Here is a 26416-nt window from a genome sequence, read left to right as displayed (position 1 = left end):
CATGTTGCCCTGACAAGCTGGCTGTTTTGAGCCACTTCTCCCAGGAATATGTGTCATTTCTGATGGGGAAATAGGGAAGTGTGGTCCAAAAATCCTTCCAGGTAGGTTTGCAAAAGGAAGAGGCAGGTCATTCAGAGGCCCTCTCCAGAAGGTGAGGAGGAAAGGTGGCAAATAGATGAGACCATTAAATAACACAAGACTGGTACAGACAAGTCTTCCCAGCAATCCCAATGGGTCAAATATGGGAAACTGTCTAGAAAACTGGGAAATGTTGCCTCCCATTATTTTCCACCAGAAGCAGAGACTCTGCAACTGAAGAGATCTTATATGCATTAGATCTAAATCTAAATCTAAAAATGCACTAGATCTCCCTTGTGTGTATACCACTGAAAGCATATTTCCATTTACATCCAACTACTAGCAGCCAATAGACACACACACATGCACACACCACAAAAGCTGCCCTGTCCAAGGAAATCCTTCTTAGGGAATAAAGAAGTTGCCCCCAAACCCTAATTAACTGGAGTCAGGTGGACCTGAGAAATCCTTGCCCTGCCACTTACTAGCTAAGTGATATCAAGCAAATTATTTAACTCTTTGAGCCTCAGCGTCCTTAATTATATAATGAGAATAATAATCCTTTCTCTTAGGATTGATAAGGATTCAAAAAGCTAATAAATATAAAGTACTTGGCAGGGTTCCTGAAACACTGTGTAGTTATTCTAGGCAGCCCATGCCTCTCCCTCAGGAGATCTCAGGCACACCTCTCAGGACTGGGGCTCCTCCAGCAGGTAGGATGAGACTCCCTGGCCTCCTCAGTCACAGTCCTGTTCAGGTCCAGCATGCCCATTCTCTACAGAGGTGCAGGAAGGTTAACTGTCACACTTACGAGCTGGTACTGACTTAACAGCTGGAGCGTAAGAGATTCTAGATATCTGCCTGTGTGATTTTTTTCTCTGACACCAAATGTTGTGTTTTTTCTGCATCAATTCTCCAACACCAATTGAGCATGCAACAATTCAATTCGATTCTTACACTAACTACCCAGAGTTAGCACAGACCCCACAGATCAAGGGCTAAGTCCCATAAGACTGCCTCCACTTAAGACACCAGTGAAAGTGGGGTGCCCAAGCTACTCACACTTCTGCCCAGGCAACTACAAAATCAGGGGCTTTCCACTCCCCACCTCCCATAGGTGTGATAATTTGCTAGAACAACTACAAAACTCAGGAAAGCATTTTACTTACAATTATTACCAATTTGTTACAAAAGATACCATCCAAGAACAGCCACATGGAAGAGATGCATAAAGCAAGGTGTGGGAGAAGAGGTGTGGGGCTTTTATGCCCTCTCACTCTAGCTTGTGGATGTGTTCACCAACCCAGAAGCTCCCCAAACCCCATTGTTTGTGAATTTTATGAAGATTTCATTACATAGGCATAATTGATTAAATCATTGGCCACTGTGATTGAACTCAATCTCTAGTCTCTCCCCCCTCCCTGAAGGTAGGGGTGGGGCTGAAGGCTGGAACCCTCTAACCACATGTTTGGTTTTTCTGGCAACAATTCTCACCGCCCCCCCCCCCCACAAGCTGTCTAGGTTTCCCCAGAGAATCATCTGAACAGCAAACAAAAAATAATAAATTCCCAGGGTTTTAGGACCTCTGTGCCAAAAATCAGAGACAAAGACCACATGTTTATTTTTTATTATAAAACACCTCCCCACACCTCTATGGCTGCCCCTCATCTATACCACAGTCTACTCTCCACCATCAGTCATGGGAGCCAACTTCTCATCTTGCCACACACACAACAAATCCTTAAACCAAGCAATGATTTTAAAGCTCTGTTTGAAAGGTCTCCAGTTTCTTCAGAGTTCGAAATTGATGCACCCAAGAATCACCAGGCTAGGTGTTGAAATGTATTATTTCAGGGCAGCTGATGACTCACAAAGTTGGAACACCTACTCTCCAAACTAGGCATTGGGAGCATTTTCAAGAGGGAGTCAAAAGGCCCACGGTGATAAATACTATTATTAGCATCTATAAGCCTGGGTGCCCCAAAGCTCCTCCAAGCTATTCTGGGCCTCCAGGCATCTCCAGACAGAACAAAGTCCTAATTCCTCCCCCTTTTCCTCCTCCTCCTCCTGAAATGAAACATTTCCATTTGTCCAATTCAACAAACATTTATTTAGTGCCTCTGTGATTCAGACTTGCTCTAAGTTCTCTATGGGACACACACTTGAATGAGACCAGGTGCCCTTCCACCATGAGACTCGCACAGAAGAGCTTGTCACCCCCCTGTATTCATTTCCTATGGCTGCCTTAAGAAAGTACCACAAACTGTGTGGCTTACAACAACAATTTTATGTTCTCACAGTTCTGGAGGCTTGGAGTTCAAAATCAAGGTGTCAGGAGGGCAATGCTCCTTCAGAAATCTCCAGAGGAAAACTCTTCCTTGCCTCCTCCAGCTTCTGGTGGCTCCTGGTGGCTCCTGGTGTTTCTCGGCTTGTGGCCACATCACTCTAATCTCTGTCTCCATCTTCATGAGGCCTTCTTTGCTGTGTGTCTTCACACAACCTTATATAAGGACACTAGTCATTGAATTTAGAGCCCACCCTAATCCACTATAACCTCATCTTAACTGATTATATCTGCAAAACTATATTTCCAAATAAGATGGGGCGCCTGGGTGGCGCAGTCGGTTAAGCGTCCGACTTCAGCCAGGTCACGATCTCGCGGTCCGTGAGTTCGAGCCCCGCGTCAGGCTCTGGGCTGATGGCTCAGAGCCTGGAGCCTGTTTCCGATTCTGTGTCTCCCTCTCTCTCTGCCCCTCCCCCGTTCGTGCTCTGTCTCTGTCTGTCCCAAAAATAAATAAAAAACGTCAAATAAGGTTACATTCTGAAGTTCCAGGTGGACAGGAATTTGCAGGAGACATTAATCAACCCAGTTCACCCCATAAGAGGAAGTGCAGAGAAGCAGGTAACTGATCCTTCCAAGATGGGAATGAGAAGCATGTGGGGGAAACTTTAACAGAACCGAGACTAAAGGTGTGGATCTGAAGGCTGGGGAGTGGGCTAGGAAGTGAGAACAGCATAAGCATGAGCACAGGTCAGGAAGGAGCAGCGGTAAGCCAAAGCAGGAAAAGACGACAATGGAATTGGGAAAGTACAAGAGACCAAATCCTAAAAGGCCTCATATTGTAATAAAGAGCTAGGCTTTCCCTTACAGACAATGGGGAATTTTTGCCCAACTTGCCCAGTGATGAACCTTTCTTCCCTTCATGATTCCATTCAGTTGTCTCTTTGGGGAAATCCTTCCCCAAGCTTTTCAAAAGCAGTTGGATCTGTCCTCCCAGGTCCCCAGAGCCCCTTATGCCATGCCCATTATCTCACAAATCATTCTGCATTATAATGACCTGCTTTCCAACCTGTCCCCCCATTACAGTGTGAGCTACTACACTGTTGAGGAAGAACCACATCTTTTCCATCTGTGTACATCCAGAGCTGAGCACAGGTTGGCACATAACATGTGTCAGGTACCTAACAAATGTTTAATTAGTTAGCTGAGTGGTCAGCCAGAGATTTTAATCAGGGAAGTGACTTTCAAATAGTTGGAACCTATACTCATAACTCCTGGGTATCCAAAGGGGCTCCTATTAAAACAAGTTTCCTAAATAGGAACATTCTTTACAGGTGACTTTTGCACAAAACAGAACTAAGCTTCAGAATCCCACCAGGAAAGCCTGCCTCTATGACCCTCCTCACTCTGTGAGACTGATATTTCACCACTCATTTTTTAAATTGAACCTCACTAAACTTGCACTGAGCTGTGCCTTCTGGGTTGTTTTACTAGGCAGCTGCACTTGTTCATATCTACACAGATGGGTCTGTATTGGTCACGCATGGAGGCAACGAACTGGGACAAGGTATTCACACCAAAATGCTGCAGGTAAGATCAATAAAATTAAGTCCTTAATCTCTCTCTTTTTAAAATTGTTTTTATACTTACTACTTTGTTTTCACATTTTTATTTAAATTGCAGTTAGAGGGGTGCCTGGGTGGCTCAGTTGGTTAAGTGTCTGACTTCAGCTCAGGTCATGATCTCACCGTTTGTGAGTTCTAGCCCCACGGTGGGCTCTGTGCTGACAGCTCAGAGCCTGGAGCCTGCTTCAGATTCTGTCTCTCTCTCTCTCTCTCTCTCTCTCTCTCTCTCTCTCTCTGCCCCTCCCCTGCTCTCACTCTGTCTATCTCTCTGTCTCAAAAATAAATATTAAAAAAAATTTAATTGTAGTTAACATATAAGTGTAGTATTGTTTTCAGAAGTAGAATTTAGTGATTCATCACTCACGTATAACACCCATGCTCAACATGACAGGTCTGTAATTCCCCCCCTTAATATCCATCACCCATTTAGCCCACCCCCACTCTCCCCACTCCATTGACCCTCAGTTTCTTCTCTATCATAAAGAGTTCTTATACTTTGTTTCCTTTTCTCCCTCTTTTTTTCCCATTCCCATACGATCATCTGTTTTGTTTCTTAAATTCCAAATATGAGTGAAATCATATAGTATTTGCCTTTCTCTGGCAGACTTATTTTACTTAGCATAATACATTATACACACACACACACACACACACACACACACACACCACATCTCATTTATCCATTCATCAGTCAATGGACATTTGGGCTCTTTCCATAGTTTAGCTATTGTTGATAATACTGCTATAAACATTGGGGTGCATGTACCCCTTCAAATCTGTATTTTCATATCCTTTGGATAAATACCTAGTAGTGTAATTGCTGGATCACAAGGTAGTTCTATTTTTAACTGTTTGAGGAATCTCCATACTGTTTTCCAGAGTGGCTGCACCAGATTGCATTCCCACCAACAGTGCAAGAGGGATCTTCATTCTCACCAACACTTGTTGTTTCTTGTGTTGTTAATTTTAGCCATCTGCCAGGTGTGAGGTGTTATCTCATCATGGTTTTGATTTGTGTTTCCCTGATGATGACTGATGTTGAGTATCTTTTCATGTGTCTGTTAGCCATCTGGATGTCTTCTTTGGTAAATGTCTATTCATGTCTTCATAGGATTATTTGGTTTTTTTGGGTGTTGAGTTTGGTAAGTTTTTATAAATTTTGGATACTAACCCTTTATCAGATATGTATCTGCAAATATCTTGCAAATATCTTCTCACATTCTGTAGGCTTTAGTTTTGTGATTGTTTCCTTTGCTGTGCAGAAGCTTTTAATCTTGATGAAGTCCCAATAGTTCATTTTTGCTTTTGTTTCCCTTGCCTCTGGAGACATGTCTAGTAAGAAGTTGCTATGGCCGAGGTCAGAGAGGTTGCTGCCTATGTTCTCCTCTAGGATTTTGATGGTTTCCTGTGTCACATTTAGGTCTTTCATCCACTTTGAATTTATTTTTGTGCATGGTATAAGAAAGTGGTCCATTTTCATTCTTCTTCATGTTGCTGTCCGGTTTCCCAACACCATTTGTTGAATAGACTATCTTTTTTTCCATTGGATAGTCTTTCCTGCTATGGCAAAGATTAGTTGACCATACAGCTGTGGGTCCATTTCTGGGTTTTCTTTTCTGTTCCATTGATCTATGTGTCTGTCTTTGTCTCAGTACCATACTGCCTTGATGACTACAGCTTTGTAATACAGTTTAAAGTCTGGAATTGTGATTGCTCCAGCTTTGCTTTTCTCTTTCAGGATTGCTTTAGTTATTTGGGGCCTTTTGTGATTTCATACACATTTTAAGATTGTTTTTTCTAGCTCTCTGAAAATTTCTGGTGGTCTTTTGATAGGAATTGCCTTAAATGTGTAGATTGCTTTGGGTAGTTTAGACGTTTTAACAATGTTCTTCCAGTCCATGAGCATGGAATGTTCTTCCATTTCTTTGTGTCTTCCTCACTTTCTTTCATAAGTATTCTATAGTTTCCAGAGTACAGATCTTTTACCTTTGGTTAGGTTTATTCTTAGGTATCTTATTGGTTTTGGTGCGGTTGTAAACAGGATTGCTTCCTTGATTTCTTTTTCTACTGCTTTATTATTGGTGTTTAGAAATGCAACAGATTTCTGTACATTAGTTTTATATCCTGTGACTTTGCTGAATTCATGTATTAGTTCTAGCAGTTTTTTGGAGGAGACTTTTGGGTTTTCTACATAGAGTATCGTGTTGTCTACAAATAGTGAAAGTCAGTTGTTAATCTCTCTATACATTGTTGACATGAATGACATGTGGCACTAATTTTAGGATATATGATGGCTCTGTATTCAAGCCCTAAGATCTTGACTATTTGGTTGAAAAACTTCGTACATATCCAATAGAATGTCTGAGGTGGCAGAAATTCCATGCATGTGCAAATAGACCTGGAGCTTGGCCAGGCTTTGTGGGTGGGGATGGTTGTTAGTGAAAACATCACTAATGGGCCCCTGGAACACTGTGGTAGTTGTGCCATGCAGGCTTACTAGAGTAGGAATTTCTATTTTGAGGCCAGTATGTATGATTTTTAAAGTTTGGACGACAATATTAGGTTGCTAATACACTATTGGACAAGTAAGGACAAGTATTTCACCAACTGCCATCATGCAGTTGAGAAAAAAAAGAGAAATCAAGAGAAAAAAAGAATAATTCTTTAAATTAAATAAATAAATTGACAAACTTGTTAGATTATTATGTACACATCCACAGCTTTTGACTGTCCAGCCCCTTAGCTCCTTTGGAATACAGGACCTACATTCCATATATTCCTAAAGCCCTCCTCAATTCTGGTACCTTTTAGCCCCATCTCCCTCTTTTCCCCAACTGCACAGATATGGGTACACGTGCCAGGTCTGGCTAGTCATGGTGCCTGAATCCACTGGCTGCAAGGATGGGTCCAGGAGGAAGGCATAATACCGAGATCCTTTCCTGGGACTGATGTGTAGGTCCTGGTAGAAAAGAACTATCATTCTCTTGTGGTTGTTTAGTTCCTATGTTAAGCCAGGGGTTGTCAGAGGCAATTTTCCTGTGCCATAGAGGAAGCATGTCTCTCTTGGAAATAACATAGCCATCATAGAAAAACAAATGTGTAAGGCAGCAAGAGAACCCTGATGAAACCATAAAGACTTAGATACAGATATACATGACACTGGCTCTGTCCTTCCCACTTATAGGATGCAATAAATTCATCACCAACAAACAATAAAATTGTCCTTTTCTTTTTTATCATATTGCCTCTTTCTGGGGAAACTCACTTTTACAACAGCATTAATCTGTAGATTGGCACTTGAGGACAAGTACATGACTGCAGACATCTGGAGAAAGTGGTTTTGTAAAAGTTAAAAGAGCACAAAAAACAAAAAAATGCTTTTTCTCTTTTTCATTTATTGTGATTAAATGCCTTTCTTTCCACATGTGTCTGCTAGAGGAACTGAAAGAAAAAGAACAGAAAACAGTGAACAGCAAATACTAGAGGAGTATAGGCAGGAGGGAGCAAATAGAAGACAAGGGGGGAATCCAAAGCTAAAGTGGGGATGAGGGCTAGAGAGAAGACAGGCCCTCAGGGTCATTTCAAATTCATCTGATGCTGATATCAACAGATGTAAGACCAACATTTGAACCAGTCAATCCAATCTCTCTCTTCCTGTCACTGCAGCCATGTAAAACTAAAAAAAATATATATATATAAAGTAAAATAAAAATAATATCTAAGTGTAAGTATAAAGATGTTAATGAAATACTTAACATCTAAACACTAATTTTGGATGGAAGAACCACTACATAATATTGCCAAGAAAACATTTTAAAAATCAGCATGAGGCAGGGCACCTGGGTGGCCCAGTCAGTGGAGCATCTGACTCTTGATTTCAGCTCAGGTCATGATCCCAGGGTTATGGGATGAAGCCCTGTGTCAGGCTCCAGGCTGAGCACAGAGCCTGCTTAAGATTCTCTCTCTCTCTCCCTCTGACCCTATCCCCCACTAACTCTCTCTCTAAAATTAAATAAATAAATAACAAGCATAAGGCTCTACTAAAAAGTGGTTTTAACTTTTATTTTAGGTTTTCAAGTATATCATGGATGTAATAAAAATGGTAGTATTTTTTCATTTAAAACATGACTAAAATCTTCATAAAAGACTTTGCTGGACATGAAAATATTTCTTTTGCTCATAGGTGGCCAGCCGTGAATTAAAACTACCCATGTCTTACATGCACGTCTGTGAAACAAGTACAGCCACGGTGCCGAATACAATTGCTACAGCAGCTTCCATTGGTTCGGACGTCAATGGCAAAGCCGTGCAGGTGCTTCCTGCTGTCTGTCTTTCCCTTCAGCACTTTTTCCATATTGCTGGTTTTCTTAGCTGGATACAGACATGAGCAGTTGGCTTCAGAGAAGTCATCTGTGTCACTAAACATAGGCTTAGGATAGCCAAAATATCAGGAGAGGGTGCCAGTTAAAGTAGGCTAAACTGAGGTGACAAATAGACACATAATACAGTAAGTCAAACACAACAAAAGTCCATTTTTTTACATACCTACCAGTCCAGAGAGAGAGCTTGGTCATTAGAGTACTCTGAGGTTAATGGCTGTTCTTCCACCTTCAACATGTGGCTTTCAAGGTTGCCCTGAGCATCATCATCAGGGAAAAAGCATGGAGATCAGACCTGGAAGTGATGCAAGTCACTTCCACTGATCATCCACTAGCAGAACCAGGCTCAGGCCACATCTAACTGCAGGGGAGGTTGGGGAAATGTGGAGTAGTGAATCACCACATGCCCAGCTACTAGGGAAAGAAGGGGAGAATAGATGTTGGTGAACAAGCAGTCTCTGTCCCTGGTAGACACAGAAAGAAGAAATCTGGGTATACCATGCAACTCAGCACTGGGCACGTTTCCTCTGACACAAACAAGTTCTTGCAGGCAGGTAAGCAGGCAGAACCCCAGCCAAGTAGATATGGTTCAATTAAAGTGTCTACATGAGTGGAATTCTACCACAGCACTCATGCTTATCCTTTGTACTTGTTTTCTAACTGATTGGTTTTTTTTTTCACTACTTCAGAATAGATTATGACTTCACTATTCCTTAATTAAGATATCTGATTGCATGTACTTTTGAAGTAATATCTATTTGTCATGTTTTTGTTATAAACGTTCCACTTTTTCCATTGGGATATTGTGGGGAGGCATATTTTCAGAACACTGCACTTATGCTACCAAGAGGCATCACTTTCAAATCCATCTTATCTTTGTGGGGATACTTGTTAGGGGCTAAAATCCAGAGGCTCTTTCCCTCAGAACAAATGTGTGGGAAACTTCAAATTCATGAGACCCAATTTTGGATAGGATCAAACACAAGATAAGAATCACTCAGCGTGTATGGGAGTTGTCAACCCAAACTAAGATTAATCCATCTTCTAGAGTTTTAGGTTTAGTTAAGGATCAGAAACTTTGCAGATCTAGATTATTATAAAGACAAATTTAGTTATTTTCTCACTTCACACCCAAAGCCAAGGCCTTCACTGCAGTAGTTTGATGGTGGATGGATGAACATATGGAAAGATGGACAGAGAGTTGAATAATATTTCAGATCCAGAGGGATATTGGCATGTTATTGGTGCAGATAGGAAAGCACAGAGTAGAATGAAAATAACATGTTTTGTTCCTTTTATTTTAATGGCTGGAAAATACAAAAGAAAATGTAAGTCAAAAATGTAGAAAAAGAGAAGGAATTAAGAACACAAAACAAATATTCTTAGAAAGAGGACCTGAAAGTAGAAATTCAGCTGAGCCCATATTTTCACAGGAAGTGAACCAGGGAAGTTTTTTAAAAACCTGCAATAACTGATACCCTCCTCAAGGTCAGAGACTGTTATTGTCTCTGTGTTCCCAATGTATCAGTATCAAGCACTCCATAAACATTCACTGACCTAATCAATTATCGATTACTATTCTTCCACACAAATCCTAACCATTGGGCTCTTCTCTAATGAGAATTCACTTCTTTACCCTTTCAAGAATGCATGTCAGATCCTTCTGAAACGCCTCGAGCCCATCATTAAGAAAAATCCAGGAGGTACATGGGAGGACTGGGTAAGTGTTCCACTCTGTCTGTTACTACAAATGAGAAAGCAGTCCTAACCAATGCTGAGAGCATCGTGGCAGTGTACAGCTGCACCACACAGTTTTTCTGGGCGTGGATTTCTGCAAAAGGGCAGGATCGCAAAAGGTTGAGACAGCTGCTCCATGCTGTATACCAGGTATGTGTGAGAGAGCACACAGGGAACAGCATCACTGAGGGGAGGAATGGAAATACATGAAGAATACCCAGCAGGCCTTACCCACTCTGCTTAAATAAGAAAAGGAAAAGACCAAGCCTTCCTAAGCCACCAAAAAAAGAAAAAGGTCTTAAATGGGAAGGAAGAAAACTAAAAGGCCTAATTGCTATTAAACATGTCTCAAAGGAAATGACTCACCTAATCCAACTTTACAACATCTTTTCTCTTATCTCATCAGAACACTTATCCCACACTTACACGCACACTTAACTAAAGTTCTAACATTTAGAACTTTATCCCAAAATACTTTGGGAACTAAGCCCCTACATCATGGATGTGTGGCAGGATTCTGCCTTATTTAGTTCAGACATTTCAACTCAATCAGAAGGAAATTGTTAATGTACCAGCTGAGGGGGAAAAAAAATATTACAATGTGTTCCTTTACTGGTAACAAAACACCAGCAACAATTACCAGATGTCAATTCTGATATAGGGAATACCTTCATTTTCACCTATCAGACGATGTATTTATTTTATTCTGACTAAATATGCCCATTCTTCAGATAGAAGCTGCTTTTGAACAAAGAATCAGTCTTTCAGCCACTGGATACTTCAGGTAAAAATTACAATAATGTCTGGACTTAGCTGAGAAAATATAAGGTAACTCAATTGTTCTGAGCCTTAGTTCCCTTACTTGTAAAGTAAGTTTTTATTATGTGATCATTGAGGTCCCTTCTCAGTCTAAAATTGATTTTATGTAAGTCTTTGAACTATATCCAAAGAAATATTAAATAATAAAAAATACCCTTATTGGGTAAAAAACATTTTTTAGGGGCACCTGGGTGGCTCAGTTGGTTGAGTGTCTGACTTTGGCTCAGGTCATGATCTCGCGGCCTATGAGTTCAAACCCTGCATCAGGCTCTGTGCTGACAGCTGCTAGCCTGGACCCTACTTCGGATTCTGTCTCCCTCTCTCTCTACCCCTCCCCCACTTGCGCTCTTGCGTGTGTGTGCTCTCTCTCTTCCTCTCAAAAATAAACATCTAAAATTTTTTTTAAATTTTTTAACATGACTTAGAACATCTAATCATTATTTACTATTCACTGTTGGATAGTAAAAAAATATCATTGGAAATAACTTCCAACTCAGTTTTACAAACTGTCCCTCCTTTACCATAAAAGCTTTCTGTTTGAAGCTCCTCTCTTTGTACAGTGTCTGTCAGTGGGAGGCCCTCAGTCAATTCATGTTAATTGAGTGAAACACAAAGAGGAGAACTGATGGTCAAATTCAGGAAGTGTATGACAGCAGTTTTACAATGTAGTGAAACAAACCACCAAACTAAACACACACATGCACAGAGACAGAGAACAGTCAAGAAATTTCTCATGAAAAAGGAAGAACACAGGTAATAGCCGAGCCCAGTGCCCTGCACGTGAGTTCTAAATTTCTGAGTTCCGTTACCCAAGAAGAGAGCAAATCAGCCATCTAGCTGGGTACATCTTCCATTGTACATTAATGCATTGAATCACATGCCCTTTTTTACCAGCTCTGAATTACCATCAATTCCCCAGTGAGTTTGGTTACCACAGTCTAGAGGGTTCCTTTGGGAATGCTGATAAAATCAGTTGAGGTTCTCAATCCACAGAGCTAAAAGCTCAAACTCTACACTGTGAATACAGACACACTGGGAGGTCGGACCAAAACAGCCTGTTGGATTCTTTCTTTTTGGCTTCCTAACTGAAACACAAAGGGTATCCTTTTTAAATGGAGACACATGACAGTGCTGCTATAATTAGCTAGGTTGCAAATACAAGTAGCAGTTTAAATGAGTTTAAAAAGCAGTTGAGTGGTACCTGGGTGGTTCAGCCGGTTAAGTGTCCGACTCTTGATTTTGGCTCAGATCGTGATCTCACAGTTTCTGGGATCAAGCCCTGTGTTGGGCTCTGCACTGACAGCATAGAACCTGCTTGGAATTCTCTCTCTGCCCCTTCCCTGCTTGTGCTCTCTCTCTTTCTCTCAAAATAAATAAATAAACTTAAAAAAAAAAAAAACCCTTAAAAAGCAGTTGAAGTATCAGTAAGATGAAATGCTATCATAAAACTTTAATAACTTTTTTGTTTTGGTTTGGTTTTTTGTTTTGTTTTGTTTTCATTTGGAAAGTACTTCAAATTGGTAGAAGAGTTGCAAATATAGTAGAAGGAATACTATATATCCTTTCTATCCAGAAGTACCTACTGTAATTTGTCACATTTGCTTTATCATTTCCCCCCTCCCTCTCTCTCTTTGTATATTGTTATTTCTGATCCATTTGAGAGCAAGTTGCATACACTGTGACCCTTTGCCTCTAAATACTTGAGTGTAGACTCTGCACATTCTTTCTCCACTGCTGTGGCCCCTCTGGTTCCTTCTCGTCAGACATGCAGTCATTGAGCTGGACACTTTAAAGCTTAAATAACTTTTAAAATGAGTCGACATTGTTTGCAGCCTCACTGCTATCACCGCCCCAAGCTGATGGGCTTTATTTCTTCCATCAGGGGATACAAGGCCTACATGGACTGGGAGAAGGGAGAAGGAGACCCTTTTCCATACTATGTCTATGGAGCAGCCTGTTCTGAGGTTGAAATTGACTGCCTGACAGGCGCTCACAAGGTAAACCAAATATAACTTTCCTCTTGGCAAATTGAACCAACAACAACAACGACAAAATTATGTTGCACATTAAATAGCCCAATTTCATTATGTACTACTTGTACAATAAGAACAGTACTTTTTTTTAAAATTCCTTGGGAATATCTAGAGATCCAGGCTTATTCTGAATTTTCACTTAAAAAGAAGTAGTCAAAAGGAATTGCTCCTAACAGTGGTTGGTAGTTGCCAGAGGTGGGGGGTGTGGGGGGGGGGGGGATGAAGAGAGAAAAGGGGATCAAAAGGTACAAACTTCCAGTTATAAAAGAATTAAGTCATGGGGAATAAGTACAAAATGGTGACTATAGTTAATAATACTGTATTGCATATTTGAAAGTTGCTTAGAGACTAGATCTTCAAAGTCCTCATCACAAGAAAATAAAATTTAACTATGTATGGTGGTAGAAGTTAACTAGACTTATTGTGATGGTCATTTTGATATATATACAAATATCAAATCATATTGTATACCTGAAACTAATATAATGTTGTATGTCAATTATACCTCAATAAAAAATTAATTTAATTAAAAAAAATTTAAAGCAGTAGTCAAAAAAAGAATTGTTCATGACAGCCTAAAGTGCATTGTTTTTTATCCCACTTCATACAACAAAGTTGCTTTTCAAAGTTTTTCCAAAAAAAACTAGAGGTAAGATTCTGTTCCTAAAGTATGGTCAATTTATCTAATCTGAAGGAATAGGTAATTTAATAAATTGTCTTCAGTAAATATTTGAGAGCAGATAGCACTGTGATGTTTCTCTAAAGTCAGTTATCCCAAAGGTACTACTGTCCCTAACAAAAAAGATTGGGGAGGGCTGGGGAGAGGAGGTCTGAAAATAATTGTTGTGCTTGCTACTTAATTGAGCGTCCTTCTGGAATCAGGGAGTCACATGTAATCAAAAGTTAACAACTTCCACCATAAAAGGTAAACCTATGAATATACCCCAGGTATCATTCTCGGAATAGAGAGATTACAGAAACCTTAAAGAGAATATAGTATATCCAAAGTATGGAAATTGTTAGGAAATCTACAGAATGGACCAATGACACATCTAAATTCCATACACAGATTATTCCAACATCATCTTGAACCATTTTACCTGAAACTAGAAATGGTCAGTTTATGGAAAATAAGAAGGAAATTGGAAATATTGTCTTGCAAATCTTATCAAAATGTATTTTATTGCCCCATTGCTGGTAAATTTGTCCATCACTTAGATTTTATATAAATCATACAGAAAAGACGGTAAATGAAGGGATGTCTGGAGAGCACTTGCCCTCACATTCCACTCAGGTTCCTCCTTAGGATACATTATGTCCCCATTTTCATTCTAGATCATTGTGAGGAAGTAAACTCATGAAATTAGGATCATAGATTGCTTATATAATTATTTTAAAAGTATATTTCCTAATGTCTTTCACATAATGGTACACATAGATAATGACAATATTTTCCCAGCACACTTTTGCAAACAAGGAAACCATGGTGGCAGGTAACCAACCTGAAAATCCTGGCCCAGACCCCTGCAAAAGTCCAAGTGTCAGTGTCTTGACATACCTGTAACCCATTCAAGACTCCATACTCAGTGAAAAGCTGTTTTTAGAAATCAACTAGTTTTCTGATTCTCTACCCTGAAAGTGTTGTTGCCAGATTTGTTGCTAGCAAATAAAAATATAGGATGCCTGATTAAATTTGAATTTCAGATAAAAACAACAAATAAATTTCTGGTACAAATATGTTCAATGCAGAGTTGGGGACATACCTATTTTATCTGGCAATTCTATCAGAGGGCTTTGGTATAAATCCCTAAAGAAAGAAATCTCATGGGGGTCTTCCAGAATTTATGGAACCAGAACAGTGAAAATTTGGTTGTCCCTATGGCTTCCTTATTACTGGTTAAGGTCCAGTCATTTTGGTATTACTTCAGTCCCTTAAAATAGCTTATTCCTTGAAGAGGCAAAATTTCTTTTAATTAAAGGGAAATCAGAGAAATTAAATGACAGGCCTACTGCTGCCAGTTATTTGTGGTTGCTGAATCCAAACACCCGCCAATCACAGGCCCACCCTGAGGTGTGTCCAACGTCCTGCCCTAGCTGTTGAGAACGAACATAGGAGGTTGTCTGAGAGGTCAACATTTGAGTCAAAAGAGAGCTGCTGATCCAAAAAGCTAGATAGAAGGTAGCCCAGCTAGTGTGCCTCAACAGAGAATGATGATACTGTCAGAACAAGCATGGGATGTGAGAGCAGAAAGAAAGCCCAAAGATATTCCTGGATAGACCACAGGCACCTAGGGGTTTTCTGTGGCTCCTTAACAACCTGTCTACACATGCTTGTTCCAAAACATAAAGGCCAAATCATTGTGATGTTTCTCATCCAATTCTCATCCGTTCTTATCCAACGAAGTAGATAAGCGAAGTCAAAGATATTCTCAACATTTTCCCATAATATGGTCCAATATCTTTCAAATCTCTAATTTCAAACATGCCACTATGGCTACATGATTTCTTCAGTAAAATGGCAATCATCTACATCAGGGCACCTGGGTGGCTCAATCAGTTAAGCATCTGACTCTTGATTTCAGCTCAGGTCATCATCTCACTGTGAGTTCAAGCCCTGGGTTGGGCTCTGCACTGATCACATGGAGTCTTCTTGGGATTCTGTCTCCCCCTCTCTCCCTGTCTCTCAAAATAAATAAACTTTAAAAAAAAACTATCTACATCAAATCATCATGAGGACTAGATGAGCTCATGAATTGTATAAGGACAACAAATCCAGGGGCGCCTGGGTGGCTCAGTCGGTTGAGCGTCCGACTTCGGCTCAGATTATGATCTTGCGGTCTGTGAGTTCGAGCCCCGTGTCAGGCTCTGTGCTGACAGCTCAGAGCCTGGAGCCTATTTCAGATTCTGTGTATCCCTCTCTCTCTGCCCCTCCCCCACTCATGCTCTGTCTCTCTCTCTCTGTCAAAAATAAATAAACATTAAAAAAAAAAAAAAAGAACAACAAATCCAGGTTTAGAATCAGAAGAACAACCAGGCTCAATTATTTACTAAGTGACACTCAAAGGCACTAACATACCATGGACTTTGGAGTCACTTAAGAGAAGTCAAAATCAGGGGCACCTGGGTGGCTCAGTCGGTTAAGCGTCCAACTTCAGCTCAGGTCATGATCTCACAGTCCGTGAGTTTGAGCCCTTCGTCGGGCTCTGTGCTGACCACTCAGAGCCTGGAGCCTGCTTGGGATTCTGTGTCTCCCTCTCTCTCTGCCCCTCCCCTGCTCATGCTCTGTCTCTCTCGGTCTCAAAAATAAATAAAAACATTTAAAAAAATTAAAGAAAGAAGTTTGACATAAAAAAAAGAGAAGTCAAAATAGAAAGATCTTCTGGGGTCATTGCCAGTCGTAGCACTAAAATTGAAGAATTTGGCAGATTTCTTACCACCTCTAATATTAATGAGGTTCAGTGCAGTGTTAATTAACCAATAGGAGTTCTGGATACCATTTAAATAAACCTTCATATAATATTTTTAAGTTGTTATGATGAGGTAATTTTAATTTTTGGCAGAAAATCAGAACGGACATCATCATGGATGCATGTTGCAGCCTAAATCCCGCCATTGATATTGGGCAGGTAGGTACTGGCCCACTTAGATAGCTGCCACTTCCTGAAAGCCATTGTGGGATAGGTAAAGGCCTTCTAAGAAACATAAAGTATCACAGAGCTTGACATTTTCCCCTTTCAGGTTGAAGGTTCCTTTATTCAGGGAATGGGTCTTTATACCACTGAAGAGCTAAAATATTCCCCAGAAGGTGTTCTGTACTCTCGAGGCCCAGATGAATATAAAATTCCAACCATCACTGACGTCCCAGAGGAGTTCAATGTCTCCTTGTTGCCATCATCACAAACCCCATTAACCATCTATTCATCCAAGGTAAGCACCCAAACCTACTACTATGCAATGCAAGTGGCATGGTAAATGAAGCAGGTGGAAAAAATAAAAAATACATGCCAACCTGTATCAGAACCAAATCATAATAGATTGTTAGAATTTGGAGGTGAATCACCTAGAGAAAAGTGAGATTCAGAGAGGATAAATGATCTCTGTCCAATGGCCATCCTCGGCTAGAGATTTTATTTATTAATATCCTCTTTCACTGGAAACTCTAAATTTCCAGGTGAAAAGCTCTGATTTGATGGAATAATATTTTCACTTAGGAAACTTAAGACTACTCAAGCAACAACAGATGTTGGCGAGAATACAGAGAAAGAGGATCTCTTTTGCATTGTTGGTGGGAATGTAAGGTGGTACAGCCAGTCTGGAAAACAGTATGAAGGTTCCTCAAAAAACTAAAAAGAGAACTACCCTATGACCGAGCAATTGCACTAGTAGGCATTTATCCAATGGATACAGGTGTGCTATTTTGAAGGGACACATGCACCCCCATGTTTATAGCAGCAGTATCAACAATAGCCAAAGTATGGAAAGAGCCCAAATGTCCATTGATGGATGAATGGATAAAGAAAATGTGGTATATATATACAGTGGAGTATTACTCGGCAATCAAAAAGAATGAAATCTTGCCATTTGCAACTACATGATTGGAAATGGAGGTATTATGCTAAGTGAAATTAGAGAAAGACAAAAATCATATGACTTCACTCATATGAGGACTTTAAGAGACAAAACAGATGAGCATAAGGGAAGGGAAACAAAAATAATATAAAAACAGGGAGGAGGACAAAACAGAAGAGACTCAAAAATATGGAGAACAAACTGAGGGTTACGGGAGAGGTTGTGGGAGGAGGGATGGGCTAAATGGGTAAGGGGCACTAAGGAATCTACTCCTGAAATCATTGTTGCACTATATGCTAACTAATTTGGATGTAAATTTTAAAAAAATAAAAAATAAAACAACTTAAAATTAAAAAGAAAAGCAACCTCAACTGAAAAAAAAAAAAAAAAAGAAAAGAAACTTAACTAAAATCTTAGGAAGCATGGCAGCATGGGAAGAATCCTGGACTGAGGTCTCAGTGGAGCTGGGTTTTCACCCCAGCCTCACCAGCTCCCTAGGATCGTAGATGAATCACTCCCCTCTTGGGAGCTCAGGGTCCTCATCCATACCCAGAAATGGATATAGGACAGTGGTTTCAAATGGTCCCCAGGATACATTTGGCAATGTCTGGAGATGGACCAGCATCTGGAGGGAGATGTCACTGCTCTGGGTAGAGAGGCCAGAGATGCTGCTAAACAGCCTTCAATGTACAAGACAGCCCCCACAACAAAGAATTATCTGGCCCAAAATGTCAATAGTGTCAGGAACCAAAGACACAAACCCTTAGTAACTGCTAAAGTCGTGGAACTGCAAATCAAAATAAAGGTCAGCATTTATTTGCACTGCTGTATGCAGATTACATGAAAATCAACTCAGAGTAGAAATTTCCTTCAGGTTTGAGATGTATTGTCAAAATTTTCTTTCAGGGTGCCTGGGTGGCTCAGTCTATTGAGCTACTGACTTCGGCTCAGATCATGATCTAACAGTTCAGTTTGTGGGTTCGAGCCCTCCACTGGGCTCTATGTTAACAGCTCAGAGCCTGGAGCCTGGTTTGGATTCTGTGTCTCCCTCTCTCTGACCCTCCCCAACTCACACTCTGTCTCTGTCTCTCTCTCTCTCTCTCAAAAATAAATAAACATTAAAAAAAATTTTTTTTTAATTTTCTTTCAAGTCTTTTAGGAAACTTCTTACTAGGGGTGACAAATTGATATAAGAGAAAACGAGTCCACATATATCTGCTGGAATTTTATCATTTCCAAACTGGAGCCCATTTTCATCCCAGGAACTTCCTCTAGTGTGTGGTGATGACACTTGGGTGGGGGGGGGGGGGGGGTGCATGTTTGAAAGGAAGGGCAATCAGCAGCACCCTTGGATTCTCATCAGGCTGGAAATCACTCAAAGAGAAAAAGGCAAAAGGAAGCTCAGAGCTCACAGAAAGCAGCTTTCAGGTCCTAAGAGCAATAGGACAGGCAGGACCCTTGAGTCCTGTGGTTGTGGCCAGCCACTCATACACAGACCCTCAGGAAAATCAGGGGTTTACAGGGGCCCCATGGAAGGTGCTGTGTAATAATAACAGGGACCTACCAAGTACCGCTGGGTGCTTTTGCACTTGCTGAACTTCACAGCACCCTGTAAGGTAGATACCATTGCCTGAATTTCACCAATAAAGAAACAGAGGCTGGAGAGAGAATCTCAGCCAGAAAAACGGAGGGAGTAAGGGCCAGGATTCAAACTTAATATCTAGGGCTGCAGACTGGAGGGCCACTGGCTGAATCTAGGCTGCAGATGTGTTTTCTGTGACCTACAGTGCTTTTAAGTATCAGGGAATTGTACATTAAAATAAGAACATCTAAATTCTCTTGAAAAATTGGATGATCTGGTAATTTTGGCTACATTCTAAGAAGGCATAAATTAGCTAGAACTGAAAAACAGCTGCCCCTTGAGACAGGACCTGGGGGTATCTCTACTTCACCATGATTCCTGCTTTTCCTTACTGTCCTTCCACAGTACCCCCTTTATATTACCTGACTATTCCTTGTGGATGATAGGCTTTCAACCCATTATCTGGTACCAAAGTCTATACTCATTCTTCTAGAGTACCCTACCCTCCCTGATTCTGCAGACATAATGAGGCATTTTTTCTCTCTGCTCATGACATTGGCTATTTATTGTGCTTCCCTAAATAGGGTAACCCCCCCTTTCCTGTAGACACATTCCTTTCCTATAGAACAAATATTCAACCTAGACAGTATTACAGATATGGGAAGCTCAGGTGATACTGGGATTTTTAAGAGTATTCAAGTTTCATTCAGTCAGTAAATCAGTGAACAAACATTTATTGAGAATTATTGTGAGTGAGACACTTGCTCAGAGTTGGGGACACAATGGAGAATAAAGATCTGGGCCCTGAAATATAGTTTGTAATCTACTATACAAGGTTCTAAAACAAATGTGCTTTCTTGCAGGGCCTGGGGGAGTCCGGGATGTTCTTAGGGTCATCTGTGTTCTTTGCCATCACTGATGCTGTGGCCGCAGCATGCAAAGAAAGAGACATAGTCGAGGACTTCATAGTGAAGAGTCCAGCAACCCCGGAACAAGTTCGAATGGCCTGTGCAGATCGGTTCACAGAGATGGTAAGGAATTATTGTTTACTTTCCTAAAAGGTGATTTTTCTATCTCTTGCTTCTTAGACCAGTAAGGTAAAAATTCATAACCTAATCTGATCAAATCATAAGGTCAAAGTATAAAATATAAGATGATAGGGGCACCTCAGGTGGCTCAGTAGGTTGGGCATCCCACTTCGTCTCAGGTCATGATCTCACTGCTCATGAGTTCGAGCCCTGTGTTGGGCTCTGTGCTGACACCTCAGAGCCTGAAGCCTGCTTCAGATTCTGTATCTGTCTCTCTGCCCTACCCCTATTCGTGCTCTGTCTCTCTGTCTCTCTCTCTCTCTCTCTCTCTCTCTCTCTCAAATATAAATAAAAAACATTTAAAATTTTTTTAATAAAATATAAGATGATAAAAAGAAATCACACAAATACCTTTTGTGTATGTAGCAATTTAAAAATTTTAAAAAGCATTTCCCTATCTGTTATTTAATTTGATTTTCTCAGCAATCCTGAAGTAGAGTAATTTATCATGCTTTAGAAACTAATAGCTGGGTACCAGATGGCTCAGTTGGTTAAGCATCAGACTCTTGATTTTGGCTTAGGTCATAATCTCATGCTTCATGGGATCGAGCCCCACATCAGGCTCCGCACTGACAGCATGGAGCCTTCTTGGGATTCTCTCTCTCCCTCTCTGTCTGCTTCTTCCCTGCTGTCTCTCTGTCTCAAAAATAAAATAAACATAAGAAAAGAATTATTAGAAAAAGAAAACAAAACAAAAACTAATAGCTAAGTATTAAACAACTAATGATTTCATCAAGCTGTTATATTTCCTCCCTCTATCCTATCTAATCTATCCTACTCTTCAAGAAAACTAAACATAAAAAAAAGCCATGTGTCATGTAGCTATATTTGATAACACACTCTCCATGCTCCCTATACAAACACAGGGTACACAGTCTAGCTTTCATTTAAAAATAACATGATCTTGGAGCATCTGAGTGCCAACTGAGTGGCTCAGTTGGTTAAGCATCCAACTCTTGATTTCAGCTCAGGTCATGATCTCACAGTTTGTGAGATCAAGTCCCACATCCATGCTGGCAGCACAGAGCCTGCTTGAGATTCTCTCTCTCTCTCTCTCTCTCTCTCTCTCAATAAATAAATACATAAACATTAAAAGAAAATGAAAAGAAATAACAGCGGCTGCTTTTCCACTTCATTCCATTTTATAACAATGCCCCCCAGCCCAGGAGAGGGAAGACTGGGGAGCTACCTGCTAGATGCAGCCTGCTGCAAGGCCAGCCTGCTGAATGTTGCAGCTACGCAACCCCAGTGAGGTCACTGAGTCCACCTTGCCCATCTCCTCATAGCATCCTAATATAAATAGTAACAGTAGTTGGCATTGATTGGGCACCATACTAAATATTTCACATTAGTGAAATATCTCATTAGTCAAACTCTATCAGGTAACTAGTATTATTTTTTTCATTTTACTATTGAGGAAACTGAGGTATGGTCATTTGCCCAAGGTCAAGATTCAAACACAGACTGTCTGGCTCCAGCATAGTATATTGCTTCTTAGAGAGAAAAGAACTGATTCTCTACCTCTTAAAAGAAATTTGTATTTTTTCATATCTATATTAAAGGAAGCCCAAGGGCACCTGGGTGGCTCAGTCAGTTGGGCGTCGGACTTTGCCTCAGGTCATGATCTTGAGGTTCGTGAGTTTGAGCCCCACATCGGGCTCTGTGCTGACAGCTCAGGGCTTAGAGCCTGCTTCCAACTCTGTGTCTCCACCTCTCTCTGCCTCTCCCCCGCCCCCCCCCCTCTCTCTTTCAAAAATAAATAAAAACATTAAAAGATATATTTTTTTTAAAAAAAGAAGCTCAAATACTTAACTGACCTCTTCAAAATATCCAGCCATAGAGTGAAAGAATAATATGACCCAGGACTTAGGAATATTGCTTAAAAATAAGTGTCATAGGCATGTTTGGCTGGCTCAGTCAGAAGAGCATGCAACTCTTGATCTTGGGGTCATGAGTTCAAGCCCCATATTGGGTGTAGAGATTAAACAATACAATTTAAAAGAAAAATACAGGGGCACCTGGGTGGCGCAGTCGGTTGGGCGTCCGACTTCAGCCAGGTCACGATCTCGCGGTCCGTGGGTTCGAGCCCCGCGTCGGGCTCTGGGCTGATGGCTCAGAGCCTGGAGCCTGTTTCCGATTCTATGTCTCCCTCTCTCTCTGCCCCTCCCCTGTTCATGCTCTGTCTCTCTCTGTCCCAAAAATAAATAAATGTTGGAAAAAAAAATTTTTTTAATAAAAATTAAAAAAAGAAAAGAAAAGAAAAATACAAGTGTCATAATTACTCATTTCCTTCCCCTAAATGATCTATTCCTCTTCTGATCCCCAAGGCTGACTCAACATTTCTCCTATTCCAAAATACCCACCACACTGTATTTCCCTCCAAGTATCCCAGCAAGAGCTCTGCCCCTCAGGCTGCCCCTCACCTGACTGCACTGTCCACAGAAGGGTTGTAGTCACCCACCTCTGGCCAGTCCTGCTCAGAGGGGCAGGGCCAGGAAACCAGCACTCCTCCACTGCTAGGAACACCTTCTCTGGGTGGATTTGGAACTGGAGGGTCAAGTCCGCCCCTCCGGACAACAGCAGTGGTCACGTGGTAACTGCAGAATCACGTGATCTCGACACCAATCGTTCCGCTTTCAACCTTTCAAAAAAATGTTCTCAATTGTATTTTACAGTAATAAATATCCTTTCCCAAAATGAGCCATTTTAGTGAAACTAAAAACTCGGAGCAGCAATTCTACTCTTCCTTTCTTGCCCACGTTTAACATTTTTCGGTCTTCAAAATGGCCTGGCTCCCAGAAAATGAATTCCTTCATTTCCAAGGCTTTAGGCCATTTTTAATAGTTGGGTTATCTGGCAAAGTCACTCTGTCATATGCAATGGTAAAGAAGTGAATGACTCTGATTTCATTCACCATTTGGGACCCCACCTGCCAGCTACCTTGTTCATGGCATGAGTCCAGATTTTTCTCCCAAGTCTGATTTTTTTGGTAACAGTAATTTAATATATATATTCGTGGATATAAATCATCGAATAATTTGTATACCCATCAATCAAATGCTCAGGGTCAATGTGAGAGTAACCTCACATTTTCTAAAATACATCTAAATAGCACCACATGTTATAATCTATGTTTGATATTATAAACCTCATTTTTAAACATGTATTATTTTTTATCTTCACAAAAGTAACACATGTCCATTATGGAAAAATAAGAAAATGTTGAAAGTGTAAGATGAAAGTTAAAATCAGCCATATAACCCCACTAATCAGAAATAACCATAAAAATTTTGGTATTTGTATATACATACACACATACTTATAACCATCTTTTAATTTGTAATTATTTGTATGTACAATTTACCTTGTTTACATACTTATTTTCCAAAATTGAGATATCCCTGACATTAATATTTGAAAAGGTTTGAACCGTATAATTGGGAGTGACTTCATAATGAGTGACTTCAAATTCTTGACAAGACTTCAGGGATTCAAGAGTTTCTCTGTTCAGGGCACCTGGGTGGCTCAGTCAGTTAAGCGTCCAACTCTTGATTTCGGCTCAGATCATGATCTCATAGGTTCTGAGCTCCAGCTGATAGCTCAATCGTGGGATTGAGCCCTGGGACAAGGTCTGTGCTGGCAACACGGAGCCTGCTTGGTATTCTCTCTCTCCCTCTCTCTGCCCCTCCCCCGCTCACACTGTCTCTGTCTCCCTCAAAATAAATAAATAAATAAATAAAACAACAAAAAAAAAAACCTTTCTCCATTCTCACCTCCAGACCCCCTCCCTTCAGCACCACCAACAGAAAACCCCACCAACAGAAAAGGAATAACCATAAAGCCAGCCTTGAGTGGGGCCTCCCAAGGGAAGCAGAGAGGAGGAAGTCCTGACTCTTGGTGTAACAAAGAGGACCAGAAACACATAAAATATAGATTCATCTGCTACTTCCTGTCACAGGAAATGGCAATACTCCTCTATCTGTATTGTACCACAAAGCAGGTACCAGACATTGTTCTGGGTGCTGGGAATTCAGAAGTGAATGAAACAGAGGGCAGTCTCTACATTTGTGGAGCTTACTTTCTAGAGACCCTAAGTCCACCTCACATCTCTCCAGCCTAGGTCAAAACAGCTTCATTGCTGACTTCACAGTATCCAGTGCAGCCAAAAATTTGTGTTGTGACAAATATGATCATGTCACTCTAGCGTATACACAGGTAAAAGTTTCCCGTTGCTCTTAGGATAAAGATATAACTTTTTAACTTGCCCTGCCAAGCCTACAAACCTGCAAATTCCCCTATGGCTGGCCTCACCCACTTCTCCAGCTATGCATGGCACCCTACCCTGCCTTCTCTCTCCACACTTGCCATCTTCTGTCTGTTCCTCATATCAAGGACAGAGGCTTCCACCAAGCTCTCTCCTCTGCTTGAAACCATCTTCTTCCTTTTCCTCACCTGGCTAATCCCTAGTTACCTTTCATATTTTAATCAAATTCAAGAAATTAATTCAATACTTTCCTTTTTGCATATTTTGAGGTACCAGGAGTATACTGGTGAATGAGATTCACTGGTATCTGCTCTCAAGTTGTTTATGGTGTAGCAGGGGAGGAAGACAAACAACTACTGTGAATTATAAGTACTTAGCTGACTCTGGATGATGCCTGTTCATCAATAGAACAAAACTTTACTAATTTAGCCTTAACCTTTTCTTAAAGTCAAAGAGGTTATAGATTTGGCCCCAGCTCTGATCATTCATCATGCAATCATTCATTCATTTTTCCATGCACCAGACACTGCTGGGGAACTAAAGAAACAGTGAGCCAGTCAATCTCTGCCCACATGGAGCTCACATTCACACAATACAATCTCAAGTGGTGATAAATACTCTGAAGCAAAATAGAAAAATAGGGGGCTATAATGTGATGGAGAGATTATTTTAGATTATTTTTGATGGTCTATTAGAGAAATTTTCTCTAGGACATTGACCTTTGAGCTGAGGAAGGAGCAAGCATAAAGCTGGTAATGGTATGTTCCAGACAGAGAATAGTTAGTGCAAAGGCCCTGTGGCAGTTTCATTAGATTCAAAGTAAAATGGGACCAAGTAGCCCTCAAAAATGGCCTTACCTTGGGGGAGCCTGGGTGGCTCAGTCAGTTAAGTGTACAACTCTTGATTTTGGCTCAGGTCATGATTTCACGGTTCCTGAGAAGGAGCCCTGCATCAGGCTCTGTGCTGACAGTGTGGAGATTGCTTGGGATTTTCTCTCCTGTTCTCTATTCCCCACCCCCACTTGCGCTTGTGTTCTTTCCCTCTCTCTCTCAAAATAAATAAACATAAAAAAAATTTTTTTAATCGCCTTACCTTGTAAGTCTCTGATATTGGTAGAAAAAACTTGTAACTAACAGGCTGTTTGTTATTCTTTCTGGCATAGAGATAACAAATAAAAACTTGTGGCCATACCACTTATCTTCACATCAGGAGGGTGAAACCTAAATGATCTTTGTTCCAGCTTCCCTGGCATCTAGTTTCTATCACAATCCAAGTCTCCATCTTCAGTTCTTTAGAAATTATGATTTATTCACACAATAAGCCTCCTAAAGTTCTCATAGCCTGGCTCCTCACACAGACCAGTCTCTTTAAAGCATCTTGAAACAAATCTGAGCCTGTATCAGATTTACCTTGAAACAAACTACAACATGCTATTTTAACTGAAATACAGTCAATCCTTGAACCACATAGGTTTGAAGTGTGCAGATTCACTTATACCCAGATTTATTACAGTACAGCATGGTAAATGTATTTTCTCTTCCTTAAGATATATATTTTTTTTAAGTAGGCTTCCATGCCCAGTGTGGAGCCCATTGCGGGGCTCAAACTCACGACCCTAGATCAAGACCTGAGCTGAGATCAAGAGTCCAACACTTAACCAACTGAGCCACACAGGTGTCCCCTTAAGATTTTCTTATAACATTTTCTCTTCTTTATCTTACTTTATAATAAGAATACAGTATATGATACATATGTGCTAATCAGGTATGTTACAATAACATAGTTCATTTCAGTAAACAGTAGGCTAGTAGTACTTAAGTTTTTGGGAGTCAAAATTATAAGTGGACCCTACCCCCATGTTGTTCAAGGATCAACTGCATAGGGGCGCCTGGGTGGTTCAGTCAGTTAAGCATTCCACTTCTGCTCAGGTCATGATCTCACAGTCCACTGAGTTTGAGCCC

General features: G+C 40.6%; 1 protein-coding gene across 2 annotated transcripts in view; it reads left to right on the top strand.

Moving 5' to 3' along the window:
* AOX1 (aldehyde oxidase 1) overlaps positions 1-26416 on the top strand; it is an 87497-nt gene that overhangs the window by 51171 nt on the left and 9910 nt on the right. Inside the window, exons 27-34 of one of the 2 annotated variants that reach the window (XM_058709809.1) lie at positions 3854-3949; positions 8168-8296; positions 10009-10083; positions 10832-10884; positions 12802-12916; positions 16513-16578; positions 16691-16879; positions 19967-20134. In XM_058709809.1, the coding sequence (XP_058565792.1) occupies positions 3854-3949; positions 8168-8296; positions 10009-10083; positions 10832-10884; positions 12802-12916; positions 16513-16578; positions 16691-16879; positions 19967-20134 (891 nt within the window). The remainder of the gene's footprint in view (positions 1-3853; positions 3950-8167; positions 8297-10008; positions 10084-10831; positions 10885-12801; positions 12917-16512; positions 16579-16690; positions 16880-19966; positions 20135-26416) is intronic. The other variant, XM_058709808.1, reaches the window with a different exon arrangement.

Source organism: Neofelis nebulosa, chromosome 2 (assembly GCF_028018385.1).
Source record: "Neofelis nebulosa isolate mNeoNeb1 chromosome 2, mNeoNeb1.pri, whole genome shotgun sequence".
Classification (NCBI taxonomy): Eukaryota; Metazoa; Chordata; class Mammalia; order Carnivora; family Felidae; genus Neofelis; species Neofelis nebulosa.
Note: the sequence above shows the minus strand (reverse complement) of the source record. Positions and strands in the feature narration are given on the sequence as shown.